Source organism: Lathyrus oleraceus, chromosome 3 (genome assembly GCF_024323335.1).
Source record: "Lathyrus oleraceus cultivar Zhongwan6 chromosome 3, CAAS_Psat_ZW6_1.0, whole genome shotgun sequence".
Classification (NCBI taxonomy): Eukaryota; Viridiplantae; Streptophyta; class Magnoliopsida; order Fabales; family Fabaceae; genus Lathyrus; species Lathyrus oleraceus.
In genome coordinates this window covers 228,710,791-228,727,957 of record NC_066581.1, presented here as the reverse complement: position 1 = coordinate 228,727,957, position 17,167 = coordinate 228,710,791, and the positions used below count along the sequence as shown (strand labels likewise).

The 17,167-nt window shown below is 33.2% G+C and overlaps 1 protein-coding gene across 1 annotated transcript; it reads right to left on the bottom strand.

Annotated features, from left to right (window-relative positions):
- Positions 1-4,452: 4,452 nt before the first annotated feature.
- Positions 4,453-16,532, bottom strand: LOC127126479 (uncharacterized). The gene is made up of 7 exons (XM_051055409.1): positions 16,119-16,532; positions 15,760-15,977; positions 13,691-14,250; positions 12,706-13,607; positions 11,269-11,358; positions 5,642-6,419; positions 4,453-5,484 (listed from the first exon to the last, which is right to left on the bottom strand). Exons 1-7 carry the CDS (start codon positions 16,216-16,218, stop codon positions 4,572-4,574), a joined length of 3,561 nt encoding a protein of 1,186 aa, XP_050911366.1. The 5' UTR covers positions 16,219-16,532; the 3' UTR covers positions 4,453-4,571.
- Between the last annotated feature and the right edge of the window lie 635 nt (positions 16,533-17,167).

Here is a 17,167-nt window from a genome sequence, read left to right as displayed (position 1 = left end):
TGCTAATAATTTGTGTGCAATGGTGTAACAATTGGGAAAAGACAAAAAGGTGAATGAATTTGTGAATGTTTGAGAATTTGAGAAGTGATCACTCTCATTTGTTTAGGGAATAATTTTTGTTTCAATTACCTTGAGATATGACCCTTCTTTGTTAACCAAGTAATTATACAACCCTTGAAAGTCCTTTGTGATTTATGCTTTTATGATTTCGATATGATTTTTTTTTGATAAATGCATAATTTGATCTAGATGTTAGCAAGATTGTTGGGTGTGAGTCAAGTCCTCATGTTTGCTCTTCATCCATTTATGAAGTTGTGTGTTAGGTGTGATTCATCTTCAAAAATGTATTGCTTTAGAATTTTTGACATGTGTTTTGTGCTTAGAGTTTGTTTCATGATCATGGTGTCCTTGTAGTATAGTGGTAAGCATTACTTTGCTAGTAATTTTGAAATTTGAACCATGCATTTGTTTCCATTTGTAAAAAATTATTGATCATGATTGCTTTTGTTTTCTTTAGGGTGATTGATTCTTGTTTGAGGACAAACAAGTTCTAAGTTTGTGAGAGTTTGATAAGTGCTAAATTGTGGTAATTGTGTGTGTGAATAATTGACACTTATTGACTTGTTACAATTGATTTTCTTGCTCAAACCTCAACTTTTGTGTATATATTGTATAGTTTGCGTTATCATGTAAATGTTGCTTAGTTTGATAGCTTTCATCTCTTTTTGTAGTTTTTCATGCATAATTAAAGCATTGGAATCATAGGCAAAAGCATGGTTTCAAGCAAGACCTAAAATAACATTTTTGAAGATTCCACGTTTTTCTGCTTGGGCTTAGCGCGGTCCTAGCGCGCTTAGAAAAATAGGGGCGGAGGGAATTTGAGAAATTCGCGCTAGGAGTGTGCTAGGAGCGTGCTTAGTGCGAATCAAGGCGGTTTAAGTTCATTTTTGTGGTCGCGCTAAGTGAGCTCTGCACGGGCTTAACGCGATTTCACTTTTTAGCCCTTATATATTCATTTGTACACATATTTTTTTAGGTATGGTTTTGGGAACTTTTAACCCCAATTTCATCAACACCATTTTGTGGAGAGTAGCTTAGAAACAACATTAGGGATTGCAATCTTGAAGATCCGAAGAGGGATTTACATCAATATGCTTGACACATGGAGAGATTCTTGCCCATCTTCATTATTCTCTTTGTACCTTTCTTGTAGGAATTGTATGTAAGTTTACTTAGATAGTATGTATATTTATTGATAATGGTGTTGTATACAATCTATTTTATGAATCGATATCGATGTTATCCTTGTTTATCTATTTATTTGAACTATTATTGAGAAATACTATTCGAATCTACATCTAGGATAATCATTTGTTAGACGCTAAAATCTAGACATAGATTTAGGTTTAACATTCGCGTGAGTATCCAATCTTAATGCTCCGTATTGTTTAGTAGGATGAGAGATCGTCGATTAGACAATACGGTAGAACTCTCGTCGGTGTTATAGACATGGACACATATGTGAGAGATACATGATGATACTGATAAGTGTTTTAGGTTGTGCACAACTGATTGGTAAATTTGCGTATTAGATACATGGATGAAATTCATTCCTGACGAGTTCTCTCCATTACTTTAATTACTTGTACATATGTTTTACTTTCCGCATCTTTTTACTTTCAACCCCTTCAAACCTCAATCTTAGAAACGTAGAGACCGTTGAACGGAATTTGATGTCACACTAACTCCTGTGGAGACGATAAAACAAAATACTTACTTTTTCTTGTTGCTTTACCGTAACCAAACACCATTTCGACAAGCTCATGCTCAGGAACATGTATGAAACACCTTGCTTTAAGCAATCTGAACCTATTAAGGTAATCATCTATCGACTCAGTGAACTTTCGCTTCACACTTGCTAGTTCTTTCAAACTAATCTTAGAATGCCCCACATAAAATTGCTCATGAAACAACTTTTATAATTGATTCTAATCATTGATTGAATTCGGGGGAATCGTAGTGAACCATGTAAAGGTGTTTTTAGTTAGAGAACTAGGGAAATGTCTTAGTCTAAGATTCTCATTATTGGCCATGTCCCCAGCCTCAAATGTATATCGAGAAATATGCTCAACTGTGGAATCAGTCGCATCACTGGAAAATTTGGTAAACTTAGGGAATTTCCATCCCTTGGGGATTTATGTCTATAAGACGTGATTTGTTAGAGGAGAAGTATAATTAGGTCGCCGGAAACCCATATTTAGCCCATTTTAGGCCATAATTTGTTCGACTATGGTCGCAATGTTATTATGGCATGCTAAATTGTCTTGTCGAACTTGTTGTGCCACCAAGTCTACGTCTTGGTCTCTTAGAACCATGTGGACTTGAGGTGGGGGTTGTTTCACTTCTAAAACCCTAGGTATATACTGTTGCTACCGGCTCAAATTCCCCATGTTTCCCCCATTTCCTCCCCCTATGTTTTAGGGTGGCGCCATCGGTCGAACTTTAGGTTGTGGGGCGCCAAAAAAGTCTTTTATTCGAGACATCTTAGTGCTCAATTGTTGGTAACTTTGGTGAGTGTCTCGAATTAAGGGATTGAACGCAGTTCCTATTTGTCTGGTTAACATATTAACCATTCACAGTTATTTTCGTCCATCTGTTTCCTCAAAACCAACATTGAATTGGACGTTATGGGTGGCAATACTTGAGCGTTAAACCCATTCCTCAACTGGGACTTGACATTTCGACTAGGGTCACTTATGACTGACCCTAAAGCCAAATGCATATTAGTGGGTGATAATACTATGGTTTCATTATCTGAGAATGTCGAAGGGTTAGTATATAAACCTGCCATTGTCGATGTGGGCATCCCGTATGGTTGTTCATGGCCGAAAAAGGACGGCATGGTAAAATTAGGCATGTAAGGCCTAAAGTCATTAGGTACAGTGGTCCTAGGGGTTACAGGGATGCCAAGAGTTGTTGATGGAGGCACCATAACCACTTTTTGTGCAATTGATGGCATAGCCATCGAACTCACCATGGAGGCACTGAGATTGGTCGAAGTTACGGGCATCGTAGGACCAGAAGTACCCTCACTTGTGTTAGTGCTTGTACCAGCACTTCTAGAACCAATCATCCTGGTGCGTCTCTTAGATATCCTTTTGTGGTTTTTATATGTCGAACCTCTCCTAAGTCTCATGCACTCTCACAAGTTTTTTTTAGAAAAATCTTCAAAAACTAAAGTAAACAAAATGACTTTTTAAACGTAATTTTGCATGAGGTCCTATTTGGCGTGCCAATTTGTTTACCGTGGAATTTGGTAAACAACCATTTTAGTCCTCCCACTACAGGGTTACTCGTAGGACCGGCTAGATTGGTCCTAGAACATACATGCAAAATGTGTGTGATTGTGATATGCAACATTTTCATAAATGTTTGAGAACCTCGTTTTGCAATGATTCTTGATAAATAATGGTTTGAGATGTGAGCAGTTTGATAAATTTGGATGCAAGATAAATGAACAAGTTAAGTAAACTGCTTTGATAACTAAAATGGTGTTTGAACATGCATTTGTACTCGAATTCGCTCTTTCTCTTTTTTACACCGATACTTTGAGCAAGTGAATTTTTCAGTAGTTTCAACACACAGGCTTTCATAAGTTACAATCCTTATTTATAGCAACATGAGATAAATGTTTCCCAACGGGTCTTTCTTCCATGCTTGCCACGTTCTTGCCTGCATGCAAAACTGCCTTCAAAAGTGCAACCATGCGTCCCCTGTCTTGGATAAGTCTGAACGACAATTATCTATCATATTTCTCAATTGTTTCTAGTCGAGCAAATCATTTCACCTTGCATGAATTTCCATTAAGTCCTCTGAACCATACAATGTATGCAGGGGCTTCAACTGGCTTTCTCAAATCAACATTTTGGTGTCGACAAGCTTATTGGAAAACACTGTCAAACACTTTAAAAGAAGATATGTCGACCTCCATCTTCTCAACAGTCTTTCTTCGCTTTAGATCCTTGCTTTCCCTCTTCCGTCGAAATGACCCTCTTGTGTCACCGGAATTCCTCTTCAACGAGACAAACCAACATCCACGTCATCATCATGTTGAAATCTCAGCTAACAAGTATCTAACAAAGTAGGAGAATGCAATATATTTCAAATAAGAGGGAAGGGGTGTATATTTTAATAAAATATAGAAAATTAGTATAATATGAGTATATCTTGGGGAAAGGAGTATAATTTACTTTAAAAAAAGATTATCTGAATACCGTTACTTCAAAATAAGGAGGAATTGAAGCAATAAGAAAGAAATAGAAATGATAATGCCGAATATCATAGGTGCAATAACCAAAATAGTTTACAATTATGTTACTATTTAAGAAAATGAAATCATCAGTCATTAGTGTTGAATTAATAAAATCACATATGGAAGAAAGCAGAAAAAAAAAGAAATACTCAAAGCTCTAGCAAGTCTTATTACATAAGTCACTTGTACAGATATTGAACAATCAAAAGTCTCCAATAATACAAATCTACCATTATGACCAATACATTATTTTTTTCTTCTAAACTTTCTCTTCTAAATTGGAAGCCAAGATTTTTGCATCAACCTGTTCCAAATCTTCTTCCTTATTGATGATTTCAGCAATTTCTTCCAAGGGCTTGTAAGTGTAAAACCAAAGACAAATTCCAAAATAAATAAGATTAAGAACTTGAACACCACTAACAAGATAATAATAATACTCCAATCTACCCCTATTAAGGTTCCTATCAGGTAACCAATTCCTTTCCTTACCACTATATTTATGAACAAGTGTCACTATAAATGTACCTGCATAACTTCCAATAGCTATAATTATGCAATAGATAGCAGTAGCACTACTTCTCATACTCTCAGGTGCTTGATCAAATAGAAATTCAAAAAGTCCAACAGACATGAAAACATCAGCAAGTCCATGAAAGCAATACTGAGGCACCAACCAAAACACGCTTATAGGAATAATCGCTTTTGGATCATCCAATAAGTTGTACTTAGCAGCAACTTCTTTTCTTTTGATTTCCACGGGTGCTGAAATTAATGTGGCTAGAATGTTGATTGCAAAGCCTATTCCCATTCTTTGTATGCACGTGATTCCGACCGGATTCTTTGTGAATCTCCGGACAATGGGAACGAAAAGACGTTCGTATAGAATAACTCCTGTCATCATGGTAATTACACTGAAAATTGACATATTAGCAGGCGAAATTTGGAAGGTCTGTGAGAGATGCCGATCCATTGTGCGCGCTTGTTCGATGACAAAGCTAGGTAGGTGCGCTGAAGCGGCTATAAGCAAAATTCCTGAAGCCGAAATCGGAAGAATTCTAATGATTGATTTTAGCTCTTCAACTCTATGGACAGTAACTAATTTCCAAAAATTTGGTGGTGCATTTTGTTCTGTGTCGTCTTCGCCCGTGACAATTGCAGCCTTGTCCAACCATCTGTAGATATAAAACTCAACCAATTAATGGTTGTCCATAATCCAAAATTTTGGAATGAATTATAAATATCAACTTGTTTACATTAATACATAAATATAAATAAATCTTGTGTCAGGGATGAAACCCTAGACCAACTATTTACATTCATTTGACTTACTTATATTGATTTGTATGTAAAAGTCTTCCTTCCAAGGAAATACCGGCATCAACCTCTCTATTTTGATACAAATGTTTTGGATCATTTGGCAAAACCTCTTTCCTCTTTTTCACAGCTGCTACAATAACTTGTGCCAAACGAACCAAAGGGCTTCCTTTAGGTTTCTCAGTTTTATAAAAGGGCGAGCCGAACACAAATGCAACAATGGACAAAAACATAACAATAGTCGGTATGCCAAATCCCCAACCCCAACCAGTATTGTCTTGAATGTAAACCACAATGGTTAAAGCACTTAGAGAAGCAATTCCCATGAAGAAAAAGTACCAATTGAAAATGTTCCATTTTCTAGACGCTACACCTTTTTTAGTCATATCAAATTGTTCTCCTAAGAACGGAACAACACAAGGTCTAATTCCACCTGATCCAATCGATATAAGAACGAGAGAGATGAAGAACATTGATAATTGCGAGGAGGTTGCTTCTTGACAGTTTAGTTGCGTTGGACATGGCGGAGGGCGCATGTGTGGGAGTATAGATGATAGTGTTATGCTGATCATTCCGAGTTGGTAGATGATGGAACCAATGGTAATGGTCCAGAAGTGGCCGGCAAAGGACTCGGAAATGAGAGCACCAATGAGAGGCGTGAAGCTAGCTGTTCCGCCGAAGATTGTGAGTGTGTTTGCAGCTGATACTAATGGCATGTTCAGTTGCTGAGTTAGGTAACTTATCAAGTTTCCGTTGAAACCAGCCACAGCAAATCTATCACATACCTCATTAGCTGCATATATCATCAATTAGTTAGACTCCACAACATCCGTCTCAATAGAAAGCAACAAGAACACTTCATCGGGAGGCTAAAGACTCTCAAAACACTATAGACTCATATAGAGAATAAGATTTTCAAGTTAAATTGAGAAAGCACATGAGTTACCTTCAGACCTATCAAGACATCATTTCCAAGTTAAGAAAATACTCAAATCTTTCACATTTTTTTATCATAAACTTATCAAAGTAGGGTATATCATTTTGAGATTTCCATAACAACCAAACAACAGTGTGCCAGGTCATAAAAAAAGTCCCCTAATGCTAGGCACTTCTCTAAGCGGATAAAACATCTGAAAAAGAGACGAAAGATCTATGGTAAAACTATCCACCAATCCAACCACCTAAAGACCTTATACCAAACTATAACCGCTACCTCACAAGTCACAAAGAGATAAGAGGACGAATTGAGGAATCCCAAACAAAAGGAACAAGAGGAACCCCTAGTCTCTGATTTTTTTTTATATTAGGAATGTCCATGTGTGCCTCGTAAAATCATCTACAATAGTTAAAAAATAAGATTGGTCATGGACAAATGAAGGTGTGAATGGACCCCAAATGTCCATGTGAATTAGTTCAAATGAAGATTTTTTTTTATTGTGCTTGATGATCCAATTCTTACCCAAGAAACTGTTAGTATGATGAATGTTGGGAGAGTGTAAACCTGAGGGAGATGTATGAATGATGTTGGTGTCAGATTTTCTTGAATCTTCACTTTTGCTTAGTAAGGCTACAAGTTTATTGTACATGTCGGGTATGTTTTCATCCTTAGTGTCTTGATGATCATTGGAGTAAGTATTTTGGTCTTGATCTTTATCATAGCTTTCCGCATTATTTGAGGAGCTAACCTTGTCCTTGAACTTGAAGCCTAGTGGGAATCCATGTTTGAAATAACATGTATCTAGTGTGTGACCATGCTTGTCACAGAAGGAACATACCTTGAAATTGGAGATACATCGACCTTGATAATTAGGTTTGCCACGACCTTTACCTGGTTTATGTTGGAATTTTCCATTGGCTTGTTGAATGTTTGTGTTGGTGAAGAAGATATTGGCAGATTTAATGGTGATGTTAGTGCTCAATTGTCTTTCTTGTTTCAAGACAAAGGAGAAAACATTTGCAACATCGGAAATAGGCTTAACCATGAGGATATTGGATTTGGCATGGTTGAAGTTTTCATTCAAACCTTTCTAGAAGCATATAACATATTCCATGTCTCTTTGCTTTTTGTTTGTGACATTTGCACTACAAGTACAACTAAGAAGAGGTCTGGTGGTTTCCAAGTCTTCCCATAGTGTTTAATTCATTAAAGTATGCAGTTATAGTTTGGTCACTTTGATGAATGGAGTGTGTTAGAATAAGATTTGGTTTTGTATCTATACCTTGACGTTTGATGATAACAATGTTGTATTTGTGTGAGAACAATTTTGGTACCCTAATGGTTTGTTATTGTGTAGCTTTAACTGTCAGTTTCAATTATGAGTATATGACGTGCAACGTCATCAGTTTCTGAACATTGTGTTCCAAATTTTGCTTTTGCGCCAGTCATGAGAAGTTCTGATGGATATTTAAAGTTGTTGTTGCAATGATCTTTCTGCTTTTATGCTGATTCACTTCTGAGAAGCTTCTGAGGAGACGATATGTTGCTGCTGCAACGTTCTTTCAATTCATGCTTCTAGACGTGACTCTGATCATAAAGCTTTTAAAGAATGGCAAGCTTATAAATTTGTGTTACTTAGTTGAAAATTCTAAAGATCTCAAGTCAGACGTTGAGGTTATCAAGGTTCTGATTGAAGAGTCTGAAGATTCTGAAGATCTCAAGCCAGACTACTGACCCTGTCAAGGTTATGGCCTAAGATTCTGAAGTTTTTGAATCTAGTTGTATGTTTCTTCATTTCATGCTTCATTAACTTTCATCAGAAGCCAATGAACTTGAAGATAAGATCAAATGGGTATGTGATCAAATAGTACATAGTACAAATCAAATATTCTTTCCACAACCTGATTTCGTGGGCAGGGACAGTACTATACATCACACCTGTCATTGAATTTGTGGCCGAAGGACAGTACACAATATCACTCATTTCACCATCCAACAGTGAATAGTCGTTCTATTTGGTTTTCCCATTTTTCTCTCCAACGGTCTTCTCCTTATGCTATATAAGTAAGACTTGGAGACTTGAAGAAAATACACATATAGAAGAATACTAAAGTGCTGTAAAACTTTAAAAACTTTATTTAAAAGACTATCATTTTTTATACAGTTTTTCTTTAAGTATTTGTTTATCATTTGTGTAAAATCTTCTTGTGTAGAAGCAACTTGTAACACACAAAATATTATTCAAATTGTTTGTTTGATTCCTTAAGGAGATTAGGGTATAGTCAAATTCTTAAGAAGACAAAAAAAGTTATTCTTTGTGAGTCCTTAAGTAGACTAGGATATAGTCGGATCCATGAGAAAACAAAGAAGGTTATTCTTTGTGATTATTGTAATCAGTTGATTATAGTGAATTAAGTCCTTTTGTATAAGGCAAAATCACCTTGGCGGGTGGACTGAAGTAGCTCTGAGTTTCAAGCGAACCAGGATAAAAATACTTGTGTTTTTATCTCTTTGTTATTAACATTTAAGTGGTGTTCTTGAGTTGGCAAAAAAAGCTTTTGTTTTGTAAAACCCAAGTTAAACCCCCAATTCTTGTGTTTTTCACACCTTCAGAGTGAATTTGTTGCAGTAAATCAGAGAGATGCAAATGATCACCTTTTGAAAAGTAATTGGAAAGTTCTGTCCAAATTTGTGTTGGATTATCAATGTAGATTGTGTTTTGGGAGATATCAGGTGATAAAGTTGCAGAAAGCCACGCAAAGATTCATAATGGTTTTTGGAAAGTGGTGGAGAAATAAGAACGGTGCATGTATTTTCTGAATTATGAATGTAGTATGAGCTTGATAGATCAAGAGCGGGATTTTTTATTTGGTTGCTTCCGTTCTTGTTGTTGTCGTCATAATTGTTGTGATTGTTGTGTTTTTTGTTGGGATCATCTTGAATATGATCTACCATTGTTGAAGATGGTGATGAAGCTTAATGAAGAAGAGGATGAATCTTCCAAATTATGCACTATTAATATCATAATGGAATATGTGAAATCTATTGAATGGAAAACAATGAGACTTAGCTCATTCATTATTCATTCACATATATACAAAGTTAGGTTACTTGTCTGTCAAGTAACTAAAATAACTAAAATTTCTAGAAAACATGAGAATAGAGTAACAACTATTTTGAAAAAACTAACTTAACATAATGATATTCACTTAACATAATGATATTCAATAACCTCTGAAACCAGGGAGAACCCCTTTTAAGCAAGTTCTCTCTAGTGAGAATGTTGCCGTGAAGAAGCTACTCAATATACAAAAGAGAACCAAATCCATAGAAGTGATCAGACGATCACTAGAAAACTCACGAACGATGGGGTGCGAGTAAGCGGAGGCTACGTAGCCATCCTTTGAATGATGCCACCACCATTTATCACTCTCTAAGGAAGAGGTAAAATTTTGAATAACTGAGAGGAAATTAACAATCAAGTACAATTTATAATCGAAGTGGCGAGTTCTTCTCCACTTAAGATTCCACACTCCGACCTCACCCTCTCACACCCCAACCTCCCCCGCCGACTGATCAATCTGCTCGAAAATAGAGAAGAACCTTGAAAACCTAACATTAAGATGAGAGTTCCGAAGTCTTTTTTAAAGAAGACCTTCTTCAACAAAATTATAATAATGTTTTTAGAACCAAATAATTAAAAACTAAAAAGTTTTATATAGCATTTAAAATTTTCAATTGAATTTTCTTTATTTTAATTTTATTTGGTTAGAGATACTAATAAATTTTATTGTTAAATTATTTGTGTCATTTTAAAAAATATTAAAATTTAAAAAATAAGAGCAGTTTACAATATTTTTAGAAAAAGAGGAGTTTTAATTCATTATATTTAGATGAGACTTAAAATTTCTTAAAGTTTGAACAAAATATTTTATAAATGATCATAATTTTGAAAATCATCCCAATAATAGAATTCACTTAAAGAGATTTATATTCCTTAAAATAAATTAAAAGAGATTAATTATCATCTAATTCAAATATTTTTTAGTTTAATAAAGCATTATACATTTGATTATATTATGCTTGTGAAAGTTTTATCAAGGAAGCATTATAAATTATTATTTTATATTATTTAAGATACGAATAAATAATAATAATAAAAAAGAAATGCTTCCAAATAAGATAACGTATATGAAATTTGCTAAAGTACATAAAGTCAAAGGTCACTCAACTAATGATAAGATGGATAGGTCATTTTGTGAATTAATTAAGTCACAACTTGACAAAGAAAAGAATTGGCTAAAATATTACTAGCACATGAGTTATGGTATCCCATAATATAATAAGATTGATGAGTCATTTTATGAATTAATTAAAATACAACTTGACTTACGAAGCAATGGCTAACATATAGTACTTGCACATGGTTCATCATCTTTTGTTTGTAGACAAATAATTAAAATAACTGAAACTTATTTAAAGATAAATCTCTCTCAACATATATTTTCTCATAGAATTATAGTGAGAGATTGAATTGAAGACCTGGGTTAAGAGCTCAAATATATACTAATTCAACATTCTATTCTATAATTAAAATGATTAGAATGTATGAAGTATTTAATGAAAGTTGAAGGAATTACAAAATAATGAGAATGAGTTTGTTTAAAAACTGAAATGAGAAGAAAGAATGAACAGTAGTACTGACCAAGGATGAAAGGCAGTGTTCGAATTCCTCCTCGTCGCTGAGATTTCACCTTCTTCTTGTTCTGTAGCTCTTCACTACCAATACTCTTCCCTATCTCCATATGTTATATGTTATGTATCTCTGCATATACTATTCATTTTTCATTTTTGAACTTACCTATATATACACATTAATCATGGCATAATATTAATACTAATACTTGTAACTTGTAATAATTAAATCATTACAGATCATGGCTTCGCGACGTAAAGGTGATTTAAATATATGCTTTCAATCTACGTCTACATATTTTTTTGGTCTTTCTAAAAATATTACACTATTTTCTTTTGAATCTAATACAATCTTAAAATTTCCACCTAGACCTGTAACTCAATTATAGAAACTAGCTCAAGAGAAGATAAAGAACCAGTATACTATATCATAATTTTGATTTTATTTGATTTTGGATAACTAAAACGGTTCGATTCGATTTTAGTGACCTTTTATTATGGTCCGGTTCGATTTGATTTTCCGAGGCACCAGGTGTAATAACATTAGTAGATAACCAACCCAAAATTCAAATGTTAGAATCTCCTCAATCAAAATCCATGAAGCTAATACAGATTACATCATAGAAATAGCTGTTAAATACCATAGGAGGAAAAAAATACATTCACAGAAGCAACTAGTCATTTTAAAAATCAGGATCTATATACAACAAAATGAGAGCTGGCATCAAATTATGTCAATCCCACGAGTCAACAAGTCAAACTAAATACTACTATGATTTTGAATCATTATTGTACCACTTGTTTCTATTAAATTTACTTTTTTGTTTCTATAGATTTTAGATTAAGGAGCCACACTTCAAAGCCAGCAAAGATCATATACATTATTGAAAATTTACATTAAACCTATGATCCTCAAAGTTTCGTACTATAACTCAAGTCACACAACATTAATTATTTTACAATGGAAGCTTATTCGTCACATAAAGAAGATAAACAAAGTTTGATGACACATTATCCTGGTAATGTAGTCCATACGATGTTATAATCACAACACAATTGCAGTATGCGGTTACAGAAGAGTCAAACACGGGACCTTAGATAGGATCGAATAGCATGTGAAAGACTTCTTCTTTACTTAAGATCGTAACATCTTTAGACTTTAGATTCAAAACTCGATCTTGGCTATAAAATACACGAAAATTTTTTTTATCAGATAATAACACTAAAAGACAATTTCAACACGTAAGATTATAAAATCTTAAAATCCATGGCTCGATCTTAAGTACACTTTTACACACCTATATGATATGAAAAACAGAAACAAACATGACAGGTACTGACATTTGATCAAACAGGTATACATTCATTATGGTACAATATTTCTGCCAACCAAATCATAATTAATTTCATTCATCCTTTCGAAATTCGCTTTTTTCATCTTGGTTACCCTCTTCTAAACTAACCAATGAAACTTCTCTATTGACCTGTTCCAAATCTCCTTGCATGTTTATTTCACTAATTTCCTCCACAGGCTTATATGTATAAAACCAAGCACATACTACATAATAAATGAAATTTACAACTTGAATCCCACTAACAAGAAAGTAATAGTACTCCAATCTACCTCTATTCAGGTTTCTATCAGGTAACCAGTTCCTCTCTTTACCAGTATACTTATGCACTAATGTCACCATTAATGTACCAATAAAGCTTCCAATAGCCGTCGCTATGCAGTACAAAGCCGTAGCACTCGTCCTCATACTTTCCGGCGATTGATCATACAGAAATTCCAAATGTCCAACAGACATAAAAACTTCAGCCACACCATGCAAAAAATACTGAGGAACCAACCAAAACACACTTATTGGAATAATCGCTTTCGGATTATCCAATAAATTATATTCGGAAGCAACTTTTTTTCTTTTGATTTCCACTAGTGCTGAAACTATAGTGCCTGTAATGTTGATCACATAGCCTATTCCCATTCTTTGCAAACATGTAAGGCCAGTAGGATTCTTAGTGTATCTACGAGCAAACGGAACGAAAAGGCGTTCGTATAGAACAATACCTATCATCATAGTTAGTACGCTGAAAATGGACATATTGGCTGGTGAAAGCTGGAACGAATGCGAGAGATGACGATTCATCGTCCGAGCTTGTTGGATTACAAAGCTACTCTGATGTGATGCTGCAGTTATGAGTAGAATTCCTGACGCCCAAATCGGAAGCATTCTAATGATACATTTTAACTCTTCAACTCTATGGACAGTTGCTAAATTCCATAAGTTCGGTTTTGCGTTCGGGTTTTTGTCTTCTTCCTTTGTTACAATTGCAGCCTTGTCTAACCATCTACAAAAATAAACTTAAAAATAATCAATTTTTACTGGTAATGAATTTGTGAATAAGAATTTCATCATCATTCTTAGACTTACTTGAATTGCTTCGAGTGCGAAAGTCTTCCTTCCAAGGAAATAGGAGAATCAAGCTCCATATTTTGGTATAAAAGCTCAGAATCATTTGGCAACACCTCGTTCCTCTTTTTAAACGCTGCAACAATCACTTGCGCAACTCGAACAAACGGGCTTCCGTTTGGTTTCACAGTCTTGTAGAGTGATGAACCCAAAACAAAAACAATGATAGATATAAACATTGCAATGGTTGGAATGCCAAGGCCCCAACCCCAACCCATATGATCTTGAATATAAACCACAATAGTTAAAGCACTTAATGTGGCAAATCCCATGCAAAAAAAGTACCAATTGAAGAGGTTCCATTTTCTTGATTCAACACCTTTTTTAGTCATGTCAAATTGATCTCCTGAAAAGGGTACAACACATGATCTAATGCCACCTGATCCAAGAGCTGCAAGAAAGAGTGATAGATAGAGTATCCATAGTTGTGAGGATTTGGCTTCTTCACAATTTAATTGTGTTGGACATGGTGGAGGGTGAAATTGGGGCATTATAGCTGATATTGTTATAGTAATAAGTCCCTGTATCAATCACAAAAAAGTACTTTTACTTGTAGGATTTGGTGTAGAACTAAAATAAAATAAAAATGTCCATCCCTTTACTTCTAGTTGATCACTAGAAAAATTATATACAATTACTAGTGAAAAAAAAGTCACTGTCTAATATAATATACATCTGATTTAAATATGAAGTCTAATATTTTTAATAAATTAAAATAAATAATTTTATAATATTATAAAATTCTGTTTTTACTAAAAAAAAATTTAAGAATTATCAATGACTTTTAAACTCTTTTTGAGGTGTCCATATTAAATTGATTTACACAAAAATATTATTTAAAAGTATAAATTATATTAAATAAATATTTATATAATTTGATTTGATTATATGCATGTGTAAGAGAAACGGCTTGTAAATTAATGAAAATTAATTTTTTATTTTTAAATATTATTTTAAAGTTGGTCAAACATATTTTAAAAAACTTAATATATCTTAGTAGTTGTTAAAAAAATATGTGTTTTTTTTTATAATACAGTTAATCATTTATTTTCCCATCTCACTTTTTTTTCTCAACAATAAATAGATATGAACAATTTTAATGAAATTATCATTTCTTTTATAAAAGTTATTAATTTATAAATATTATATTAATATGTAAATATAAATAAATAATAATTAATATTATAACAGAGACCAACCATTTATATTTATTTAATTCATTTAATATATATCAATTGAGTTATTTAGCTATTTCAAATAATAATTAATTTGACTTTTGAAAAAAATCAAAAACAAAACTTACATTTAAAAATGAAGTGAGGAATTCTTGTAATAATATACTTTCTTTGGTCTTACATATTAAAAACTTTTTAAAAAATCCACCTTTTAAAAAAATGTTTAAATACATTTAAATGTTATATTCTTTTTAATTTTATCTCTATTTTTTATTTTGGAAATGTTAAAAATATAGAGAAAAAAAAGTAGGGATATATTAGAAATAATTACATTGAAGGTAATAATTATAGATAATTTTTGTTAAAATTTGAAACTATTACATTTTTTTATTTTTTATATTTGAGACCCAAAAGAAATAATACTTATATCCTTTATTAAAAATATATATTTTCTAAACGTCCATATTAATATAAAATTATAAATAACTAATGCGTCAATATTATAGCTTATATCAATGGTTTATATTCATTTAATTCAATCAATATATTTATTTAAACCAATATATATAAGTTGAGTTATTTTAGCTAATTTAGATATATAATATTTAATTTGACTTTTGAAAACAAAAAATAAAAATAAATCAATTTTCAAAAACAAGATTTACATTTAAAAAATGAAGTGAGGAATGCTAGTAATAACACTTATATCTTTTATTAAAAAATAAAAATTTAGATCAACAAATTAAAAAAAAAAAAAAAGTCCAATGTTTTTATTTTCAATACTTTAATAATCAATGTTAGGTGATTAGGTAATAATTCGAGAGGATTTGAGAAAGGAAGCATGTAAGAAATTACCAGTTCATAGATGATAGTGGCAACAACAATGGTCCAAAATCTTCCTGCAAAAGAATCAGCAATGAAAGCGCCAAGAAGAGGAGTCAAGCTAGAAACTCCATTAAAGTTGCTGAGAGTATTTGAAGCTGAAACCAATGGCATGTTCAATTGTTGTGTAAGGTAGCTTATCATGTTTGCGTGAAAACCAGAACTCGCAAATCTATCACACACTTCATTTGCTGCATCAAAAATACATTCAATTCAAATATATGAATCTGCATAAGCTAAAAGCTACTGCTAGCAAATAAGTTTATAATTAAGCAGAAAGTATATAGAAAGTGATTAATGAAAGAAATTAAGAGATTATTGTGTGGACTGACCAAGGATGAAAGGTAATGTTCGGATGCCTCCTCGTTGTTTTCCATTTTTCTTCTCCTTTTCTTTCTCTCCATTCCCTCTAATGCTTTTCTCTTCCTCCATATCTAACCTCTTCTAAATAATGCTACAACATCGATATCGTCTATGTATATATACATCTTGCACTATGTTAATTAATTAATTGTACATTTTGTTGGTATATATTTAAAGAGACCAAATTTAATAAAGCGTTAATATTTAATTTTCGACTGAAATTATAGTTTTAAAAATATATTTTATAACTTTTGGTAAAGAAAAGGAAAAAAAAATATATTCTTTTAGGATTGGAAAAAATCAACAATTCCAGTCCGGCAAGTCGAACGGAAGTTCGACAACGGAGGTCGGTGGAGATGCATCACTATAAGAGATTGTTTGGTTAGTTAGGGGCATTTGCGAAGTAAAAAATTTCTCACTAAATTTGTACATTGTTTGGGATTTATCTGTATAAAATTAAAAATAAAATTAATAACACAAATGGTGTGGGACAACCCTCGCAAATGTTAAGGAGGGGGATTTTGAATTTCGAAATTGAGCATTTGTGAGGGGACACCCCTAGCTAATAGATTCAGTCAATTTTGTGAGGGGTAATCCCACACAGATTTTGAGACTAAAATGTCATATATCCCGTCACACATATCTCATGTCAGTCACTTTAATAAAGATTATAACATTTGTGAGGGGCGCCCCCTAATTAAATATTTCTAATACGTTTGCGAGGGGCACCCCCTAGCCATATATTTTATGCACACTGTTCCATTACCTAAGCGCATGTCAGCCGCTTTAATAAAGCAATTGCAATTTGTGAAGGGCTACCATTAGCTAATTATAACCGTTTAATTGGTGTGGGGAGCACCCTCACAAAATGTTTCCATATATTTGCATCATATTTTCCATTTTCACATTCGACCATCTCTATCTCTTTCTTTGATTTTTCGTTTCCCCCAAAATTCACTCTATTAACTTCACTCTTTCACCACCAAACTTTTCATCAAAAAATCTTCAACAAACTTGT